We start from the raw sequence: 17,140 nt of genomic DNA, 5'->3' as shown, positions 1-17,140 counted from the left end.
TTGATAAAAATCGTCAACAGAAGGGATCCCCCAGACAGAATATCTTCTATTAGACAATGCACTGCCCACACAGGGTGTGCTAAAATTCTCTCTGCTTTCCTATCTCTGCAAAAATTATGCCCCAGGTCCAGACAGGCAGTTCAGAGATGATCAGCTAGAAAGAGAAGGGGACACCTTGAAAAAAAGAAGTGAAGGGTACCAAAAAGTGCTGAAAATGTCAGAGCAGAGAGGAAAGACTAAGGCTGAAGTGAAAAAAAAAGTTGAAGTGAATCCTTGTGAGAGGAAAACAGTGTCACACCAAATGTCATGGGCTGTATGGAAGCTCTGGGCAAGGTTGACCTTTCCATTTAGTTACAAGGAGCAGAAAGGACCCCCTTGCTCTCTAAATTCCTCAGAAAGGAGTTTGGGGGTGGCTGAATCATCTTCTAGCCCAAGACTTTGTCTAAATGACTTGTGTCTAAAGGATTATATAGGTGTAATTAACCCTTCACATGACTTTGTCCCACAGGATTAAAGATGTTAAGCCAAATATATGAATAAAATAAATTATTTCCTTAAATTGATGATGATAATAAATAGACTATGAGGCTTTAATCAGTATTATTTACTACACAGTATAGATAGTTATAACTACTAATATATTGCATTATTTATCAAATTAACAATTCCAAAGCTTAATAATTGTTAAGTAGAGATTGGTGCTACTTACCCATATCAATGACTTTGGGCAATTCTCTTTTGCTCAGCCTAGAGAAATGACCTTGAGGGACATCTCCACTCCAGGGAAGAATCTCCACACACTCCTAGGAGTATGTTAGAAGTCCCTGCCATTAAAAAGTGTGATTGGACTTTTATAGTATGAAGGGAGTGACTTGTCTGTCAGATGTTTCTGGGTGAGCTGCAAGGGCCACACGCTCACTAGTGCCAGTTTCAGCTAGAAAACATCCTCTGAATGTTTCTCTCAGGGATTGATGGGTCAGGCTGATCTCAGCACTCTCCAGTACCAAAAGCAGTGTGACCCCCCTTCTCCATCCACTGGTAACTTTTGTAAATTAGGCAAAGTTTGAGTTGATTTACCACCACTTAGGCAGAGCATCCTGCTACACCAGATTTTTCCAAAAAACCAGATATATCTGCTTAGGAAGTGCTGCTATCAGAGGGGCCTCCCCAGACCTTCATGGTAAGGATTTAAGGTGCAGGTATTATCTGGGATGAGGAAGCACAAAATGTTCCCCTGAACTGGGAATCATTGGATGTATTCATTGTCACTGATCCAACAGCTACAGGACACAGCAACCCAGTATGGAGTTAAAAACACTTGACTTTCCTCCCAAGATTCTTCCCCTGGAGCAATTTTTTCATTATCTCTGTTTACTAGGAAAGACTTTAGGAATAAGTACAAGAATCCTGTCTTCTTGATAAGCCTTAAAATTGGTACAGAGCTTGCAGTGCTGATATTAATAAAGGATCTCAACAGTTCAGCTATTAATACATTTTCTCTGGCAGAGCTTAGCAGAATATGATGAATTCTGGGTAGACTGTGTTATGCTAATTAACATAAATATAGGAAAGCCCTTTTCCCTTCTGAATATCAGAATACTCCAAATGAATACTGCAGTTAACATATGCACACAGGAACACAAGATTATATGTATCACTGACAACATCATCTTATTAGCTAGGAGCATATGTTTTATACAAGGAGAGGCTCTGATTGTTAAAGGAAGGGCAGGATACTGGCAGATGAGTTGAAGAAAAGAAGGAGGCAGTGGAGCTCTTTGGATACAGTTCATAGATACAACCTTGGAGACTTAGACTGAAAACTGCTGGTATCTACAAACATACCTGTGCAGAACAGCTCTTCAGGACCTTTTTTGGGGAAAAAAAAATGACCCAATCCTTCCCTCCCCATCACATAAATATTAGTTAATTAATATGAACTGTTTTTTTTTTCCCTTTTAATAACAGCTATCATGTAAAGAAAAAGGAAAAAACAAACCAAGCCCCCAAAATATATCTTTCCCCTCAATGGTTCAAGTATTCAGTTCCATGGAAATAAACTCCCTTGTCTGAAATGCTTCCTTATATCATTCCCAAATATAAGGACTTCATAAAAAGAAATGGCGGGGGGGGGGGGGGGAGATGCTGTTTCCTTTTCATTTAAATCATGTTTTGAAATAAGAAATGGAGAAACATCCAATGCTTTTGGACTCAGTTGAGAGAGCTGGAAGCTGGTATAAAATACTGCTTTTACAAAGATAACCAGGACTGTGTCACAGTGGGAGCTACACTGGGATAAAGAAGCACAATCCTTCTAATTACAAGACTGAAACAAAACAAAATGCTAATGCTTCTCAAATCGCACAAAGTGCACAGACACAGTAGATGTTGCTGAAGGGAAGGTCTCTCTATCTTTTCCCTTTGTTTCAAAAACCTTTTGAGCCAACAATAAGTTCTCTGCTATTGTGGTTGCTCACATAAAGCAAAGTTTGGCTCATGTCAATTGATGGTACTGATGGAGTAATTTAAATCCCTGAACCAAAAGTAGAGATTTAATGAGCATCAGGAGCTGTGGATTTGAAGGCATGTGGGACAGAAATTTGGGTCAAGGGTATCTAAGAAAAGGCCAAGGATCTCTACCATGCACTGCTGAAATGAGCTCCTGTTGGCACAACACTGAATTTGTATAGGTTCCAGTCAACCTTTATTCAGGCATCTGATGGAAAAGTCCATCAGGAATGGTGGAATTAGTAGATGGCCTTGAGGAACCTGGTCTAGTGCAAGGCGTCCCTGCCCATAGCAGGGGGATTGGAACTGCATGATCTTTAAGGTCCCTTCCAACCTGAACCGTTATGTGAGTTTATATTTCTACTTGAGGCTGAATTGCATTTTCTCAGTGAATGCTTATGAGCAATTTTATCTATGGGACTGGCAAGATGAGGTGTAAAGAAATGGGCAGCAGAAGTTATTTTCATTTTTTTTTCATAAGCTGCTTAAAGAGCCTTCTTCATTAAGAGTTTTCTTCATCTCAGTTTTAAGAAATTACATTAGATGCCATATTTGAAGGACTCTGAGAAAATAAGGATATGAGCAGCCTGATCTAGCACAGAAGTCAAAGCAAAGTTTCCCACTTTCTAGAGTCACACTTGCTGTATTTTTAGAGCTTTACATGTTGAAACTTGTTTTCTCCTCCTTTTTTTTTAGGAAGAAAAATTTCTATTTGACCTGTATTGTGGTGCTGCATCATAAAAAATTAAGATGATACACAGTATCTTCTATTATTCAGTATTACTTTGAAGATGCATCAAATGGAGTATGTTTTTCATATATGAGGTGGTCTGTCTGCTGTTACTTATGCTGCAATAGATTCTCTGGGGGGTACATTATACAACTCAGAATCAGTTTGAAATTACACAGTCCCACTTGGCTCCTGGTAATCACATTGGAGGTGCACTTTGCACCATCCTATGCACAGAACTTCTTGTATTATTCAGATACATCTTTTTAGTCTCTGTTTTCTTTCAAGTGCACAAAACACAGGAGTAGGTTGTAAAAAGTTCAGGATTTGTGGTTATGGTTCTAGCCTATGTGTTTGCTCATAGTAAAAGGAATATATGTATATATATACCTAGACCATAGGCTTGACTGCACCAGATTTATAATTTCTTTTCCAGGTTGGAGGAAGGAAAGGTGAAGCAGAACAGAACCCAGCCTTCAGACATAAAATCCTAGAAGATTTTGTTTGGTCTGTTTCATTAAATCCTAGACAAATTCATGTAAAAAATGCCTCTATCACCTATTCTCAATCCAAATAGATTTTTACATTTGAATAACACGTAAGTGTGATAAAGGTAAAAATGTTCTCCAAAACCACGTGTGGGTTAAAGACAAGCTGGTTAGCACAAATGTAATACCAATAATTTGCTTTGGCCTTAGAGACAGAGGCTTCAGAGAACAAGTATGACTCCTGCCCCAGCAATAATTTATTGAAGATCTATATTTAGAACCAGAGATAGTAAATGTCTGGGAGAGGGCTGCAGAAGTACAGCTGCTCCAATCACAGTCTGTATAATTTTTATTATCAGGATCTAAGGGTAAGACCTGTTGTGCATGGCTGCAGTTCTTTGAGCTTCAGGGGGGATTCCTGCAGTCCAAAAACTAAGTGACCTAAGCTGCCTAACAGTTCTTTGGATTTAATTGCTCAGAAACACAGGGGATTTTTTATATACTTGAATACTGTAGGTTTTTTTCCTTTACATGTGTTCTCTATCAACCAGGTAATGTTAAGATTTCCTCTATCTCACTGCTGCACTGTAAACATTAGTTAAGTGAAGAGCTGGAAGTATTTAATTATTGTGATAATATGAGGCCATTATATCCCATTGATTGTAGGTAACTGGCTCTAGGGAATGGCCTGTATAAACATCTGAAGTGCTTTCCAGATACTAATTATTGCCACATCATTTCCATTTGAAGGTAGGGAAATTAAGGCATGAAACAGTGAGCACTGGGACTTTCAAACATCACAAATCCATCTAGGCACTGAAATCCTCACTGAAATTTTCCAACTAATTGCAAAATTTTGCTATTTCCAAGCTTGCTGGAAATCTGTTGGGGAAATACAGAGGTATTCGGGAGATCTGAATGAGGCCTTTTGGTTTGGCCAAGTCATCCTTGCCTTCAGCTTTCCAACAGTTCTGTTAGTGCAGAGCTTCTGCTGATTAACACAGCTTGTGCCTGGGTGATCTAAGGGCAAATTTTAGAAGCTGGAGGCCAAAAGTCTTGCTCCCTGTTGTGCTGTGAGCTGCTGCAGTGAGACCTGGAAATACCCAATTTATCTTTCCACACTTCCTACTCTTCCCAGTGGGACATCTTTCACTGTCCAGTAGCACCAGGTCCAGCACAGCCCTGTCACAGACAGAAATGCTGAAAGGCAGCTGAGGGAGTGGGGAGGAACATGGGCTTCCCTCCAACATCCACAAATTGCAACATCGTGTTAATGCATTTAAATTAATGCTCTTGTAGCTTCCTGGTGAGGACAAAAATATCTTGTGGTACAGGCACTTTCCTTTTTAGTGATGCCTCCAAAGAACAATTTCTTGACAGTCTGAAAGTATAAATTCTCTTTTTGAGCAGAAAGGTCAGCTACAGGTGACGGAGCTGTGCTGAGAATACCTTTAAACTGCTCTGTCTCTGGCCTCCAAGATGAATTGCTGGGAGCCCTTTCTCCAAGCCTGGATATATTTAGACTTTCTTTGATAGATCATTCTTCTAAGGGCAGACTGATTGAGCCAAGATAGGAGCAGCTCAGTTGTAATTCAGCCTGGAAGTTGATAGTGATCTGGCAAAATGGATCCTCATCTGCATCTCTTTTTACTCAGTTGCTGGCTTCTGTGCTGAATTCTGAGAAATCCTACCAGGATTTCTGGAGAATTCTGAGAAGGCCTACCAGGACTCAAAGGAACAACAAGGTACCCAGGAAGACATTTAAATGCATTTAAATCACTTGAATTGGTGGGATTCAAACTTCAAGAAGCTGCTGAACTGGAAGCTTCTGCAATCAATACCAAAGTCTTGGGATGAGCTCTGGGCATTGCACTGCCCAAAACCTCTGCCATGCAAGGGAAAATAATTTCTAAGGCCTGACATTGTGGCATTAAGAGAAAGTGAAAACATTTTGTTTGTTTTTTTCTCCCATGAAATTGCAAAAGTGGGTTTGCAGTATTCTTCTGAAAGTACAGAAAGGTGCCTGAACACTGCTCCAGGAAAGTGTCCCCACTAGGATCAAATATCAGGAATGGGAAGACCCCATGGCAGAAGAGTGATCATCAGAACTCCCAGGATCTGAACTTTTCTTATATGTTCTGCAAACAGAAAAATGATGTCTTTTTACCTTAACAGAGTAACAACCAGCTTAGGTAACCAGAATCTATGGCTGCAGCAGAGTTAAATGTGATTTCTCTGTAGCCAATATAAATTGCTTTTGCCCTAGGGAGGAAGGCACAGCACCCTGAACTTCTCTGCTTGAGCAACACCCCTCAGCCACATCAGTCTTTGCTGGGTGGTTTGGGATGTCCAAGGCTGTTAATGGTACAACTACACACACTACACACAAACGTATGGAGAAAAAGAGATGCCACACTGGAAAGGAATAAAAATTGGGCTCTGGCTGCTGTCAGGTTGCTGAATTCAGAGAAATGCCATAAAAACAGTCATTGCAAATTCAGTTGCATTAAGGGACCTCATGCAACTTCAGCAGTACTGCAAGCAGCCACAAGGCTCAGGAAGGACCATGGGAGTGATCTGTTTCAACTGGTCAAAATGCTGCTTTTTGGCTTTGCCACGTTTCTAATTTTATTACTGCTGGTTTGAACTGCTGAAAAAGAGCTTTGAACTGGTAAAACACACAGCTCAAACCAATCTTCAGATACATGTTTTTGACTCTGTCTAAGCTTCTGTAAAACAGATAAAGACCCTTCACTCAGTTTTTTTCTTTGTTATTATTTTCCTATTAATATGGTTTGAATTTGACAAAAAAAAAAAGAAAAAATTTCCTCTCAGCTCAGCTTAAAGTCCCACCATGAGTTCAAGAGTCTGAAACCGTTCATCTCACAATGCTTTTGTTCTCATAGTTTTCTAGAAACATCTACCAAATACTTCAAGATCCCGGTGTACCTGGCTATCACAAATGATCTTCTGCCCAGCAAAGAAGATCAAGCTGCAATTAAGACTGAGTGCTCCTCAGTTTGATTTCAGTGTCCAAGAAAACAATCACAGAATCATAGAATTATAGAATGGTTTGTGCTGGAAAGGACCTTAAAATCATGCAGTCCGACCTGCTGCCACAGGCAGGGACACCTTCCATAGCCCAGGCTGCTCAGAGCCCCATCCAACCTCCAGCTCTGGTCACAGCCCAACATTTGCTGCTGTGAAAATGGGATGGGACAGCAAGATGAACATTCAGCGGTGCACGGAAGAAATATTTTGTCTTTTCATCAAAAAGTGATAGAATAGAACCGGTGTTTATCTTGGGAGCCCAGGAGATTATGACACCCTCTTTAAAAAGGTGAAACTTTGCAACAATGAGTGTGAGCTCAGGAAGCCTGAAGATTCAGACAAAGATGGCCTTGTTGCAGAGCCTCAGTGAAAAATGTACCAAATCTTCCCAGTTTACAGGGTTACAGATCAGCAAACAGACATTGACTGACTGGGCACAGCCTGTTCAGTCCCAGCTGCTCCCTGCTGCTGCCCTGGCTGCCCACACGTGTCCTCACTGTCTACCCCAAGGGGAAAGTACTGCCCTGCTAAACCTTCCTGAAGCTCTGAGCATGAGGAACTGCTCAATGCTGAAACCTTGAATAATTATTTGCTCAGCCTTTTAGCAACTTCTTGCCAAACTTTTCCATTTTGTTGTTTTTATTTTGCTAAACTGAAATAGAATCAGCTTTCAAACTGAGTAAAAAACTTGTTTCCCAAGCAAAAAAAAAAAAAAAAAAACTTCCCCAAAAATTAACTTTGCAACAATGAGTGTGAGCTCAGGAAGCCTGAAGATTCAGACAAAGATGGCCTTGTTGCAGAGCCTCAGTGAAAAATGTACCAAATCTTCCCAGTTTACAGGGTTACAGATCAGCAAACAAACATTGACTGACTGGGCACAGCCTGTTCAGTCCCAGCTGCTCCCTGCTGCTGCCCTGGCTGCCCACACGTGTCCTCACTGTCTACCCCAAGGGGAAAGTACTGCCCTGCTAAACCTTCCTGAAGCTCTGAGCATGAGGAACTGCTCAATGCTGAAACCTTGAATAATTATTTGCTCAGCCTTTTAACAACTTCTTGCCAAACTTTTCCATTTTGTTGTTTTTATTTTGCTAAACTGAAATAGAATCAGCTTTCAAACTGTTTTTAGTGAGTAAAAAACTTGTTTCCCAAGCAAAAAAAAAAACTTCTCCAAAAATTTGTTTCCAAGAAAGAATAATAATAAAAAGAAAGAGCTTAGCTTAGCACATATTAAGAAAAAAAATTTGCTTTCTCTTTTTGCAATCAGGTCATCCATTGAAAAGAAAACTCTGAGTGTCTTTAACTCATTGCTGAAGAATTTCCATGGGTTCATGTTCCTGTCAAAGTTTTCAGGTGTCAGACCACTATTCCCCTATCTGGGATGTGTCCATTCCTCAGTTAGCCCTGAACTAAATTACTGATGAAATAAATGAAGCAACTTTGGGCACAGAAAAGAACCATCTGGTGGAGATGGGACTAACAGATGTGCTCTCACTGTGGGTGCCTCAGTCCACACACCTCAGAGCTGCACTGCCAGACCCCTCCTTGCTCACCTGCTCATTAATAATGTGCATGCCTGCTCTTGAAGTGCTGAGGGGCCCATTCATCATGCCAGGCCCTGCACAGTACCAGAAGCTGCAGTCCCAAAGCAGTAAAGCCCTAATGCTCCAGTGAACTCTGTGCACTGGCCTTGGAAGAAAATGAAGCACAGGACCAAATCCTCAGGAGTTGGTCCTGCTCCCTGCCCCCTGAATGGTACCTGGAGTAACACTGATCACAGCCCCACAGGAAGAGGTAATAGCAGGAAAAGAAAGCAAGAGCTCTTAAGTGCTACACCTACAAATTAATTTCCAGTTCAGGTCTCCTCCTGAACAGATAAGAGCAATTCCTGCTCCTCCCCACTCTGTCTTTTAAATACAGTCTCTCCTCACATTTCTTTGGATTTTTCATTATGAAATCTAGCTAAGCAATGATATGATTTAAGGAGCATATCCATGCTGTCAGGTACCCTGGACTCACCCAGACCCAAATTTGCAGTGGTCCAGCAAGGCTGACTTGGTGGGTAGGCAGAGGGTTATTCCAAAGCAGAGCCTTGTTCTCATGGCTGATTCCTAACCAGACCTTTGGAGCAACAGGAGAGATGATGGTAGTAAAAAATGCTGCTCTGATAGTGCAGGGTCCCACATCATTCAAGGTGGGAGGTGTGGCCATTTGTTCTCCAGAAAAGTGGAAAAAATATTTAATTTGGCAGATTCACAGTGCATCCCCTGTTCACTGAGCTGCAGGAATTATGAGATACCTGAAGCTGCAACAAGGTTACAGCCACACCATTTTTTTTTGCCTGAAGTCAACTTTGGTGTTGTGCAGACTGATCAACATTCATCTTTGTGTAATCAAATACAGTTTTCTACAGTTGATTATGAACCATTCCCCTCCTGAACACTAGTACACAGAAGGTGCAAATTATGAAACAGAGAGACAACATTTGAGGATGTGCTGGCTCTACAGAAGCTGTAGATTTGACAGCATCATTCAGATGGAACCTGTGTTTTAGGGTGGGCCTGTTCAGCTGCAAACCAAGAGGAAAAAAAGTTGTGAGCTCCTGGTACTATTGCTTTCAGCATGGAGAAACTGCATGGGCTGGAGAGCTGCGCCTGCTTGTGCAGGAAAATGTCCGTCTTGAGAAAAGCCACCTAAAAACTAGGATATGTGTGGTGTGGACTTGAGAATTTGCTGCTCCTTCAGAGCTGCAGTGTTCAGAAAGCCCTGGAGGAGCTGCTTGTCAGAGACTGCTTCCCATGGGAGAGGGAAGTGTCATCTTGGAAATGAGTGGGTAAGGAAAAGAAGGCTGGAAATAGATTTTCAGTTTTATATTTCTGAAGACAGAAGTTGTCCTAAGACAGGGCAATTTCCTCCTCTGTTTGGGAATGTTATAAGTGACATCCTTGGAATGACTGCAGTGAAAGTTTGCAGTTACCAAAGGCAGTGTAAAGAAACTTGCCCTTAGGATCATTGCCAGCCCATAGGATGTTCTCCTCCCAAGGGCTGAATTTGAAATGGGGATGGGATCCCTGTACAAACCAGAGCTGGGTTCCATGTGAGAAGGACTGACAGATGTAAATCATAGTGTAGTTCTGGCTTAAATTCCTTGATATTGAAATATGTGTCAGGTACTTCAATTAATCTTTTGTGAAACTGGATGTTCAGAAGCAAGAAATGAGTTAATATTTAACTGGGGAGTCTCCAGTCTTGGAGATACTCAAAAGCTATCTGGACATGATCCTGAGGTTTTGGTGGCTCTGCAGGAGGAGGAGGGGTGGACTGGGTGACCTCCAGTGTCCTTTCCAACCTCAATCAGTCTTTAATTCTGTGATTTTGTGAATATCTGAAGACTTCTTCCACTGAGGTTATTAGGATTTCCCTGGAATAGGACTGTTGAGTGTTGTAAAGCAGATTGCACCACGAGGGCTTGACAGACAACATCACTATTTCAGTGTGTGTGATGCTTTACACAACCACTTACAGTCCCACCCACAGCTGGTGGTGAAGTTGTACCAGTTAGTCAATCATCCTCATGTTTTACCATCAGTGATGGAGCCCAAGTCATGGAGAAACACAATTCTGGCACACAAGACACTCAAAGCAAAGGCCTTTTCTGTCTTGCTGCACTAAAAGGGACTTGACTGAGGAGTTTGCAGTGGATATGTTTATAGCAATCTAAAACTGATATTCAGAGGTTTCTGCTATATGTAGCCATCACTCACTCCTTCCTCTTTTCTACTTCCAATTGTGCCACATGGTCATTCCTCTTCTGCAGAAAATTGGAAGCATTGGATAAATATTTCTAGAAAATACATAAGGGGTACTGGTTTGCTGAGCCTGGCTGCTTCTTCCTATGAAAACAGGCAGCATAAAGGAAACCAGTGGGTAAATTTCTTGCAAGACACATTTTGGCAAGTGTGACTTCTACAGGTCTGAAGGCAAAGAAGGAATTTGATGGGAGCCCTCTGTAAAAGAAGTCACAGGCTGCACCTCCTAGTAACTCTGTGGTGACTGATGTTGAATCCATAGCACAATCAGATTTCCACTAATGACATTCCAGCTGATTATTTTGATGCTAAGGGAAAATATCCAATTGAGAGACCCACTTTCACAGGGAGATACAATACTATCTTAGACAAAATATGAAACCTTAAAAATTATCTGAAATGAAATGGAGAAATCATTGGAGTCAATAATGATTTCAATACATATTCCTCAGAGTTGCCATCTGTAATGACAGGAGTTCAAATGTCTGGATTTGGGATTGATTGTGTTATGTCCCAGCAGCTGGAAGGGAGACTCTCACCTTACTTTCACTCACTCATAGTCAGGAGGGGAAGTGAGAAATTCCAAGAGGCTCAGAAAAAGTCATAAAGCATGAGACTGAGTGAGAGAAAGTGAGACTCATGATGACCCATCTTTATCTGCTACTTTCCTTCCCTGAACAATTTTTTTCACACATCCCTTTGACTTTTAATGATTTAGTGCTGCCCTGCTTGTGTGCTAGAGGGTCATGCCTGAAAATGGATCATGATAAGGGAGATTCAACTATGTGAAAGGGTTAATTTAACCTCACTGGGTTGAGAAATGAAAAAGTTTTGGATGAGTAGTTTTCTCAAGAAAGTCAAGGACTGGGATGATCAGAGCTCAGCACAGATGGAAACCCAAGGTTTGAAGGTACTGATGCAATGTAAGAACCTTGCTGGCTGAAATCCCTCTTTCATCTTAAAAACAAGGACTGTGCAAAATGATGGGACAAGATTATGGATGCACACATACATTGTGGCTGTGACAGGGATTCAGTAAGGGGACTATGAGTGAGTTATGGATGCTCTTTTGATTGGTTTTCAACGATCTTTTAATGGCATTAAGACAGTGTGAAGTTACAATGTATTGATTTTCTTTTGCCTATGCAGTAATTTGCAGTGGTGGAGATTTATTTTCCACTTTATGTTTTCCATGAAGCTGGCAGGCAGCAAGGCCAATGGCAGCTGGCAGCTGGTCTCCCATTCCTATGGATGCTCTTGTGCTCTGAGGATGTCAGTGCCAGGGAACTCGATGCTTAGGGAGAGCAAAGTGGGCATGGGGGGTTTCTGTGGCCTCATTTCCACACTGGCATACAGGGATGTTTTCTGCCAGACCAAAGATCCTGCAGCTGCAAACCAGGGAACACTTTCCTACCTAGCTCTTGGACCAGGGGACTTGTTCTGGCAAGTCTTTCCCTCAAGTGAGTGCTGTGAAGGTATTTTAGAGTTGATGTTTTATTTTGTTCGTTGTTCTTTCTTCTTTTAATGAATTTTATCCACTTTGGGACCAGCAGCACCAGCCCTACAGTTATTTTGATTCTGAACATACAGCTAATATAGGCTCTGGCTTCCACTGCACAGAAAACAGCTTGGAGCAGCAGCTACTTTTCATTAGGTTCCTCTGCAGTGTGGGGAAGGAAGAGCTGCCTGTCATAACTATATTTTATCTTTTCTGCACAGCTTTGAGATTTCATCTCAACCACTCTTCCAGCACCAGATGTAGGATCAGACATTGATCTCAGTCTCCCCAACATGATTGCTATATGCTGACCTAGTTTCATGAAGCTCATGCAATGATCTGGATGCCAGTGTGACATTTTTATCAGTTTGACCACCTGCTGATCACAGAACATAGTTTCAAATTAAACTAAGCTATAGCTTTTAAAAATAAAGATCAAACCTGCAACTCTGACTTGAGACCAAGTCCAAGAGTGCTTCATTCTTGGCTAGTTTATTCTGTCTTGTTCCAGCCAGTTGTTCTCTTTGGGCTACACTTTCTGTTGGTTTAAGCCACATCTTAGAGTCCTTCAATGCTAATCCTTAAGAAACAAACCCTTAAAAAAGTTTGACATGTAGCTGTAAGGAAGAAAGAGGACGTGGATGTACAAAGAGGGGAGAGGAAATGTTGCTGAACACAGAAGTCACAGGACAAGATTCAGGCTGGGTGTTTAACAATGCAGCTGAGACAGCACAGCCTGTGTCTGGACTAGCAACCCCCAAAATCAGCCCCCATGGGGCTTCAGGTCTCTTTTAAAGCCAGGCTGCTCCTGCTGCCTGAATCATCTGGGCTATCAGTGCTCTGCTTGCAGTGTCTCCTTTGGCATTCATCAGTAGGGACTTGCAGACCAAGCTCAGTCACACTGGTAGATTTTGTGGCTATCCAAGCAGTGAGTTTTAACAAAATGATTAAAAGCAAGGTAGGTTTGTGTGCGAATGGAGTCCTCCTTAAAGCTTTTGGAGCTTCCAAGGAAAGAGCACGAGGATGCTTGATGGAGCTTACACCAAAGGTTGAGTGGAAGCTGGTGTTAGAGATAGCTAAAAATGGGATTAGTTCTTGTCGCCCTAAATTAGAAACTAGAAGCCTTGAAGTACTGCAAAATTTTTGCTTGGTAAGATAGAGGAGCCAGAAGAAGGATAGAAAAGGGCAATAAAATTCAGCATCAGTGCTTACACTGAAACTGAGATCCCACTTACTTTCATGGTTACACAGCTTCACCCTCCGTGCACTGGGTCTTCCTCCATATCCAAGACTCCTGAGTCAAGAGGTCCTCAAGTTTCAAATCTCTCATTCCAGGAAATGATCCTCGTGGTTCTGCTCTTCACCTTTCTCAAAGCATGCCCTGCTAGAGCAGGACATGACATTTCAGTGACAGTTTTCCTCACAGTACAGAAAGTGTTGCTCTCTGTTCCTAGTTCCTAGATAGCCTTACAATTTTTTCAAGCAACAAATCTCTGTTCCTCTGTCACTGGAGCTCATGAGCAGGTGTTTGTCCATTTTTCTCCTAAAGTCTTTTGCACAGTAACTGATTTTCCACTTGCACTTTCCTTCTAGATGGTCCAGCTGAGTGTTTATGTGGCTCTACCAGAATACACTCTGTGTGTTAATGTGATGTTTACCAAGCACTCCCGTGTTTGTCATTCACAAGAATCCAGATGACATATGAAAAAGCCAAGATAAAGCCATATTATCTTGACCAACAGATACAATCCTGTTTCCTTCTGATTTTAGACTATAACCTCTTTGACTGAAGTAGTTTTCTGTTTGATGGGGGCCAGCATAACCTACTGGGAGATGCTTATCAGTGCTCCCTCTGCACTGGTTCCCGTCAGAGCCTGTAACAGCCTCCTGGCTGCCAGCTCCAGCTCGGCAGAAGCACTTGCTTTTGATTAGAGAGATCTCCAGTGTCAGCCAAGGAGGTGGATATCAAACCTGAGCACGGTGGGTGCTGCCAGCAACACTTCATAAATAATAGTAATGGAGTGTAATTGCTCATTAAGCCAAATCACAGCCCTGAGCCCTCCATCTGGCCAAACTCCCTCCAACACCAGCAGGAGCTTTGCCAGCAGGTGTGCAAAGGGAATGTGGTCCCAAGCAGTGGTACCATCAATGTGGTGCTGTAGAACCACTACTGGGGGCTGATTCAGATCCCCTTGAAACTGTTGTGTGTCTTTGGATTGATTTAGAAGATTTTAGCCAACCTCCCTTGCTTTACACTGCTCAGCCAGTATGGCTACATCTGCGCAGCAGTTATCCCAGATGGAGTATGGAGGAGGAGAATTCCTGACACTGAGCTCTGGGATTTTAATTTTAGAGAGGCGATGGAAACTCTTTCCTGTTGGGTCTCAAGTGGTGGCTTGTATGGGCGTGATTTGAGGCTTGAAAATGTCTCAGAAGCCTGCAACTGAAAATCCTCCACATGTAATTGATATTGAAAAGTGTTGTGTCTCTGGTGTAAGTGTTATAAAAGCCAAACAAGCTGGTGTGCCTTCCTATCAATCACCTATTGCTATCTGACATTGGTGCAACCCTTTGCAAGTGAAAATAATTTACTGCCTCCCCCCCATGAAAATTATTTACTGTCCCCATTTTGGTTTGAACATTACTCTTGTGGTTCAAAGCTGTGATGAATTGCTTAGCTATAAATTGTCTTTCCTCTCCCCTTCTCCTCCCACCTCTTCCTAATGTAACAGTGGGATGAAGGTTAAGGCATAGGGTGTTATCTGCAGCAAGTGCTCATTCTCAGTGCCCCATACATCCTCGCTAATGCTTATAGCTCCCCTGTGGCATTGGCAAGTGCAATCGCTATTGTACTGAGGTAGAACAGGAGCTGGAGAGAGATAAATGGCCTAGTTATCAAAACTTCCTAGCCTCCCACAGCCCTCCTTGGGAATACAGCCATAAATGACATTCAAATGATGCTGATAGATGTTAGCTGAGCAGGCAGCAGAGCGCGCGCGGTCCCGGAGCTGCGCCCAGGCCAGCTCCTTCCTGCTGATGATGCCAGGAGACCTCAGCATCCCGACCCTGGCTGCTGACACTGGAGGCATTGCATGAGACACCACTCTGCTTTTATTGGCTTCTAGACAAATCCCTGGGGCTTGCAAAGGTTTGAGATCAGATGGCGATGGAGACACATTAATGCTGGAGCTTGCAGAGCTGAAGGAAGAAGTGTTTTTTCTTCTTTGGCACAGAATTTGCTCAATTTACACCCTCAGAGGGTGAAATATGGGAGGGAAAACAGCCTTTATTCCACCCAGCTCTGCAATGACAGAAGTGTGGTTCTTGAGTGACCTGGGATTGTCTGGTCCAAGGTACTATGGCCTGTGCTGGGTCCAGAAACCACCTCCAGCAGCTCCCTTTGCACCTGTTGCCCTTCCTGGTGTGTGAAACAGAGGAAGGACTGCTCAGATCATAAATCCCTCAGGAATACAACAGGAGCAGATAGAGTAGGTGGCAAATCTGCTTCTGAGTCTGGAAGGGTTCTTGGGTGTTTTGGCATCTCTTCAGGAGATGCCAGGAAAACTCCCCCATCTGGAGGAGGAGAACCTCCCATGAAAACAACCAGCAACCTGTAAGGCTTTTTATTTTATTTTATATTTTATTTTATTTTATTTTTTTCATTTCATTTCATTTTTCATTTTTCATTTTATAGTTTATTTTATTGCATTGCATTGCATTGCATTGCATTTCCAGACCCCTTCTATCCTCCCAAGGTGTAGCTCTGCGAACGCCCAGCCCTGAAGGCAGGTTTTTACAACAGCAGCGCTCAGAGGGGATGTTTCTAGTGCGTTGTGGAAGAAATCCGAAGGGCACCAAAGGTGTAAGGCACACAAAAGCTTGTCTCTTCCCTTCGTCCCTACAGCCAAGAGAAGGGAAGGAAAAGGGTCCGCGGCTGTTGATCGCATCCCGTCAGGTTTTGGGTCCGAAGGCCGGACCAGGGCGCGGTTCCCAGGGCAGAGCGGAGAGAGGGGAGCCCTTGGGTCGCTGGGGTCGGGGCGCACCCGGGTCTGCAGCTGGGCTGGGAGCGGCGCCGCTCCCTGCGGGACCCCCCGGGAGGGCTCAGGAGCAGCATCTCCCGGGACAGACCCGCAAAAGGCGCTGCCCGGCGGGGCCGGGGCTGCCCGGCCGCGCTGCCCCCAGCCCCGGCCCGCGGGCGGCGGCTCCGGCTCGGCTCGGAGCGATCCGCAGCGGCAGCCAGCGCCTCCAGCCGCCCACTCGCCGCCTCTCCCGGCATCCTTCATCCCCATCCTCCGCTCCTTCCTGCTTCGGCGGTGGAAGCAGCCCCCCGCCGGGGGCCGGGAATGCCCTCCCCTCCTCTCCCTCCCTCCAGCCGCAGCGGGGGAGGGGGGCTGTGATGCTGCAGGGGGATCCCCGGGAGCCGAGCGGGGTCTCCCCTTCCGCCGGCTGCCGGGATCTCCCCGCTCGGCGCCGGCGGCCCCGGCGGCGGCTGCCGGGGGGTGGCACCCGGGGGGTGTGGGGACGGGGGGCGCAGTGCCGTGGCGGGGGGCCGGTGCCGGTGTCCCCCACACCGTGGATGACTCGACAGCCGGGGCTGGGGGAGCGGGGGGCGGGCGCCCGGCTATTTGCTGGCTGCATACAATGGGCCACTCCCTAACGTGAGGGCTGGGGGGAGGCAGGAGCTGGGAGGAGGAGGAGGAGGAGGAAGATCGGGCTGGTAAATAAACTCCGCGATGCTTCCCCTCCCTCGCGCCGGCCCAGGTGCGCGCCGCGCTCCTGCCCGCCCGCTGCCCGCCGGCGGGGGGGACCTGACGGGGATGTGACCGCCTCCCCTGCCCAGCGCTGCTTACACATACATTCACAGATGAATATATATATCTAAATATACAGAGAAGTCATTTTTGGGGGGAGGGACGGGGAGCTCGGATCATGGCCCTGGGGCTCCCGGGGCTGTCGCCGCCGATCTGCAGCTCGCCTCCGGGGCCCGCCGCTGACCATGGGGCTGAAGGCGCGGCGCGGCGCGGCGGGCGGTAGCGCGGCCGGCGGGGCGGCGGCGGCG

At 44.5% G+C, this 17,140-nt stretch overlaps 1 protein-coding gene across 1 annotated transcript in view; it reads left to right on the top strand.

Annotated features, from left to right (window-relative positions):
• The first annotated feature begins 16,935 nt into the window (after nucleotides 1-16,935).
• KCNQ3 (potassium voltage-gated channel subfamily Q member 3) overlaps nucleotides 16,936-17,140 on the top strand; it is a 191,228-nt gene continuing 191,023 nt past the window's right edge. The window contains exon 1 of the mRNA XM_039715482.1: nucleotides 16,936-17,136. Within this exon, the coding sequence (XP_039571416.1) occupies nucleotides 17,078-17,136 (59 nt within the window). The 5' untranslated portion in view covers nucleotides 16,936-17,077. The remainder of the gene's footprint in view (nucleotides 17,137-17,140) is intronic.

The sequence above is a fragment of the Passer montanus genome, unplaced genomic scaffold, assembly GCF_014805655.1.
Source record: "Passer montanus isolate IOZ18808 unplaced genomic scaffold, ASM1480565v1 scaffold33, whole genome shotgun sequence".
Taxonomy (NCBI): domain Eukaryota; kingdom Metazoa; phylum Chordata; class Aves; order Passeriformes; family Passeridae; genus Passer; species Passer montanus.
The sequence above is the reverse complement of the archived record's forward strand: the minus strand, read 5'-3'. Positions and strand labels throughout refer to the sequence as shown.